The following is a 5492-nucleotide window of genomic DNA, read 5'->3' on the forward strand; positions in this document are numbered from 1 at the left end:
CAGCAAAATTAACCAGCCAACCAAGTAACGTTAATGTTAAAATGAATCAACCAAGCAACCATCCAAGCAACCAAGCAACCAGACATACAGACAGGCAGACAAGACAATCAATCTACCAACTGACAAACAACCAATCTCTGAAGAAAGCTGAATACCCTTGTACACTGGGTCAATTTTATCTAGACACTTGTTTATATAACCTACAGCTACACAAAGAAAGTGAAAGAAGTTTCTAAAACTGGAAGCCAGAAGGAATGTGTAATCCTTTCCAGAAGTTGGCAGTGTAGCTGAAATATGGGACTCCCTTTGTTTGCTGCCAGAAACTGCCAAGTAAGGACATGACACCACATCCTTAGCTCAAGCAAAAGTATGCCAGTGCAGTGTACGAGTGAGCTTGCATTGCGCCATATGTCCTGTGTTGGGAACAGGGCTTAAAGTATTATCTGAGAAGTTTTGAGTAATCTTGGAGTACAGGTGGTTCAGAAATGGGGTCAAGTTTTTGGATGGTGTTTGCAGGACTGTGTGTGCTGCACATGTTTACAGAAGGCACTGAAAAAGGTAAGTGGATTATCATATAATGTTAACTCTTGTTGAATTCTCAGTAGCCGAGCCACCGGCAGTGTCTATTTTGTAACGCTTCCGTGTCTTACTGAAGGCAGAACTTACAGCTTGAATATGGCCAGCCAATCAAGTGGCAACCTCTACGTGATGACCCTCTGGCTGGTGTGACCACTTGACCACTTTTTGGTGGTCCCTTAGATTATTTTTCCCAGTGACACAGGCACTAAGCGTATTAAACACCTGTCCACATAGACCACATTTTATAGGTCTTCCGAGTGGTCTTGATGCTGTTTTCTTAATTGACAATCATAATAATCGTAATGGCTTCATCATTGTGTTGGATACAGAAGAAGTAAACAGGGAGATGGTTCATTGCCTGTAATATGCCACCCTACATTTGCAAATGGCATCAATGTGAAACCTGAAAAGATCACAAGTGTTTTATAGGTTTCAGATGAAATAGTAAATTTCTTGTATCATACCAACATGAAGGTATATTTCATCTCAGAAGGCTTTGGGGAGTGGTGTATTAGGAAAAGCTTCATACATGAAATTCAGGTGTGGCTACGGTCATATTTCATACATGATAGAACTCATATTCGAAGTAGTGTTGAGGAGGGAATAAGAAAAAGAGTTCTGTCCTCCACTGTTGTAGTTCCTGAATGGAAGGTGATGTTGTTTTTCCAAGGGGACTAAATGCAAGGTCTGCGTTCCCTCAAAAGAAGCAGTTGTAAGCAAAATGGACAGATTGTTGACAGCTATGAATTCCAAGGTCGTAGAACAGTTGAAGGTTGCTGAAGGTTGCAGCACGTCTTTAACAATGGCCAACTGCCAGCCATTACTTCATCAGGGATTGGGCCAAAACTAACACGAACTGTCAACACTTCAGGCTCTGTAGTTTGTTGGTATTGAAAGGGAAGGATAACATTAGGCAGAACCAAGTTCTTAACTGATTCTGGTGCTGTTTATTGGAAGAAACTAAAAATAGCACTCAAATAACGTTCACCTTTTTTCATGGACAGTATGTGAGATCGTCAAATTTTTTTGTTCCAAACCTATCTGTTCATACAATATGGATACTGGTGCATCGTTTGATTTGGTAGTCAAACTAATCAGACATTATTGTTTTCTTTTTCCAGTTTGCCTTGGGACAGATAAGCAGTTGACATCAATAGGAGACCCCAACCATCATTACAACTTGCTGAAGAACCTGTATACCAACTGTACCTATGTGGACGGGAACCTAGAGCTGGTGGCGATCGAGGGAACAGGCAGAGACCTCAGCTTTGTCAAGGTGAGAGGAGTCTTTCTATTGTTATTTTTATATTTCCCCATCCCTGAAAGTGGAAATGAAATAGATTTTTTGATGTTCCTCTTTTGAATCTTATAAGCTATCTATAGTATCATATCAATAGAAAGTGTACAATTTGAGCTTCGTGCCAACACAAATATCGACTGAGAGATGATGGTGCTTCTTTTGTGTTGGAACAAAGCTCAAATTATACAACTAGACCTTTAAAGGTCAGCTTTTATTCAAATATTAGAAATTAATTTGTTGCTAAAATCTTCATGTTTATGTACATTGTAAGTAAAAGTACTAACGATGACTGTTGCTGCTTATTAATCATTGAACATTATATTTCATGATGTTTCCATGTCATCAGCATTTTCATTCTGTGCAGTACTTCCATTCTATATGTACTGCTAGGTGACACTGAAGATACAATGTAATATCATATCGTATTGGTGAAAGGGAACAAGTTTAGAAATAACACTTGTATGGAAATATTTTACATTTTCCAGTAATTAACGTGAACTTAATCTGAAAGTAGTTATTGTCAAGTTTACCCACTAATGGCAAATTCTAGTAACATTTTTTCTCTCCACATACATCAGTCTATCATCATCATCATCATCATCATCACTACTTTAGCCAATTTAGTGCATAGATGGATTGTTGTTGTACCAGTAGCCTCCATAGCAGGTTCAGGGCAGCGTTGTCATTTTTGTGGGTTTTTTATATACTGATCCCTGATTGCTGTCACCATGTTCTGCCTTTATTCTTTATCATTTAATTGCACTCACACACAATGATTCAGTGAGTGGGAAGTAGAAGTGGAAGATGCTTAATTAAGTACAATTTGCATGGATGTGCTGCTAGTCTAATAAAAAGGCAGACATCGGAACCATGTGCAATCAGACCACAGTACATGCATGTACAAAATGTAGTGTGCCCAAATTGATGACAATATGGAAAGTGCCTTGAGCCTGCTATATATGTACTAGGCAAACACTAAATATAAACCACCTCTCTCTCTACACACACTATAGGATATCAGGGAAGTTACCGGATATGTCCTCATAGCGTTGTCGGACATCAGCTACATTCCTCTCAAAAACCTGCGAATCATTCGCGGTAAGAACTTGTACCACGGCAGTGCTCTGTCGGTAAAGTTCAACTACAACAAGAACATTCCGACACTGGGTCTCCGAGAACTACGCTTCAACTCGCTGACAGGTGAGAAGACAAAGATTGACAGGAATGATGACAAACTGTGAAGATTGACTTGTGTTCTCTTGTTTTCCTCCCTCTTTTGTAGAGTATCACTGAAGTGACAGGGTATGTCCTGATAGCACTTTCACATGTCAGCTCCATACCCCTCGAAAATCTATGCATTATTCGAGGAAAAACTTTGTGCCGAGGGTCCTCTTTGTATGTTTCCACGAACATCGACACCAGGGGTTCCAAAGGCCTTTGAGAACTCAGGTTTACAAACCTGGCTGGTAAGGCAATGTTCAAGCAGAGGTCACATGGAACTGGTTTGGCTGGTGGAAAAGGAATGTATAAGTCATGGGGAAGCAAACCTTGGACAAATTACCGTTGTATTTTCCATCCGTGGATCTAAGGGGGGTGCAAAAGTTTGAAATAACACAAGCTATACAATGAGAATGGTGTCTGCATAAAGTTTGCTTACAGGACATTTATAGAAAAGGGGGGATGGTGAAAATGTTTTTCTTTTGTGAAAAAGAAGCATTTCGTTTTGAATGGGAAAAATGAGGTGATGCTTGGTGAAACTTTTAGGTCGAAATTTGCATGGCAGCATTGAAGGTCGTAATCTGGTGATTCTGAAGGATTGACATGGTGTTACAGGTGTAGAATTATTAACTATCTGCCTTTCCCATGGTTCTGACACAACCAGAAATCTTGAAAGGAAACGTCACATTCTTCAACAACCCACAACTCTGCTACGAGAACACCATTGACTGGAAGGGGGACATCCTCGCCAATGGGTACTATGTCATATCCGACACCAAGGATAAAGCAAGAATATGTGAGTTCTTCTTGGATTATATAGAACAGCCTTCAGATTAATTTTGGACAAATATTGAACTTTGCACAAACATTCTAATCCTTTACAGCTAATACTTAGTACAAAGTGGATACTCTTCAGATCATATTGACCCCAGCGGGGGTTGTCACGCGTCGCTGAAAATCGAAAGATCTGGAGATTCTTTCTTAAAATCTTTTTTTTAAATCTGGAGATCAATTTTAAAAATTGTTTTAAACAATCTCCAGATTATTTCAAACAATCTAGAGATTTTCTACACTGCTTGCAAATAAATCTCCAGATTGTTTCAAACAATCTCCAGATTTTTCAATGTAATGTCAAAATTCATGTTGAATGCACGTCAGTCTGGTTTCTCCTGATTTTAGCTGCCTGGACATGTCTAATTACCAATTTGTCAACAGTTACATGTAAGTAGTTGCTTTATGTACAGATTATGACCCACATTTAGGCATGATATCTATGTCTATGTTGTTGTCCCGTATTGGGGATTAGGGAAACATTTTGATTTTGCCGAATTTCTTAAGTACTTAAAACCATTCATAGCCTCATATCAAGCCCAAAAGATGAGTAGTTTGACAGGAAGGTTAAGCTTGGCTTGATATCCCAACGTGTTCATTAACATTCTATAATGTTACAGGTGAACCCTGTCCTGCCAGCTGTAATGGTAACTGTTGGGGAAGCAGAGAAGAAGACTGCCAGAGCTGTGAGTAGCACATTGTTTACATAACATCGTGAAACTTTTCTAAATAAAGCCATTCAGTGTGTTTTAGGGGATTTTTGATTACCAACAGAGAAATGAGATAAATGTATTCATGTATAGTTATAATTCACATCCTTTGTAATTGTAATTGGCTTGGCAAGGGTATGAATGAATTTGTTGTTAAATGTAGAAAAACTGTCTTAAAATCAAGCCAATATAAATAGCATCACTGACGTTACACATGTTATCCCTTAGTGGTTTTATTCACAACTACAAATAAGATTCATTTTTTTAGAATGTATTAAGTGTTACCACTGTGAGAGATATGGCTAGAAACTTGTTGATTTTAAGGAGAGATTGCTTGTCCGGAACCAGTGCTGTACACACTGTGACATCTTTGATTTTGAATTCCTTTCTGAACATTCCCTGTGCAGTTACCAGAAGGCGCGGCCTGGGCCCAGGTTACTGCAGTGAACAGTGTGACTACAGGTGTAAAGGTCCGAACCCACAGGACTGCTGCCACAAGCAGTGTGCTGTGGGCTGTATTGGCCCTCTGGCTACAGACTGTCTGGTAGGAACATCACATAATGCTAAAAGGTTTATACAATAGGAAAGTAGCTCGTCCTAAGAGTTTACAAGCTCTGAAGGACATATTCTGCAACAACATGGCTGAGGTGTCCTCTCCATTACTGAGCGATTTTTAGAGATGGACTGATGTTTGCAGGTCTCTGATTGCAGGTCTCTGAGTCCTGTCCAATTTGACAGACAAAAAATGCTGGAGTCTTTCTCTTCTTTGACATTGTGACACTGGCTGAATTATTTTATGTGATGTTATTTGATGCAGTTTTGTTGGTTTCTCATGTTTCTCAACACTTTGTGTC

The 5492-nt window shown here is 39.3% G+C and overlaps 1 protein-coding gene across 1 annotated transcript in view; it reads left to right on the forward strand.

Annotated features, from left to right (window-relative positions):
- The first annotated feature begins 311 nt into the window (after nt 1–311).
- The window catches only part of LOC118405919 (epidermal growth factor receptor-like), an 11359-nt gene continuing 6178 nt past the window's right edge, over nt 312–5492 (forward strand). The window contains exons 1-6 of the mRNA XM_035805769.1: nt 312–558; nt 1701–1855; nt 2893–3079; nt 3762–3893; nt 4549–4614; nt 5046–5182. Of these exons, the coding sequence (XP_035661662.1) occupies nt 486–558; nt 1701–1855; nt 2893–3079; nt 3762–3893; nt 4549–4614; nt 5046–5182 (750 nt within the window). The 5' untranslated portion in view covers nt 312–485. The remainder of the gene's footprint in view (nt 559–1700; nt 1856–2892; nt 3080–3761; nt 3894–4548; nt 4615–5045; nt 5183–5492) is intronic.

This window comes from Branchiostoma floridae, chromosome 18, assembly GCF_000003815.2.
Source record: "Branchiostoma floridae strain S238N-H82 chromosome 18, Bfl_VNyyK, whole genome shotgun sequence".
NCBI classification, from domain to species: domain Eukaryota; kingdom Metazoa; phylum Chordata; class Leptocardii; order Amphioxiformes; family Branchiostomatidae; genus Branchiostoma; species Branchiostoma floridae.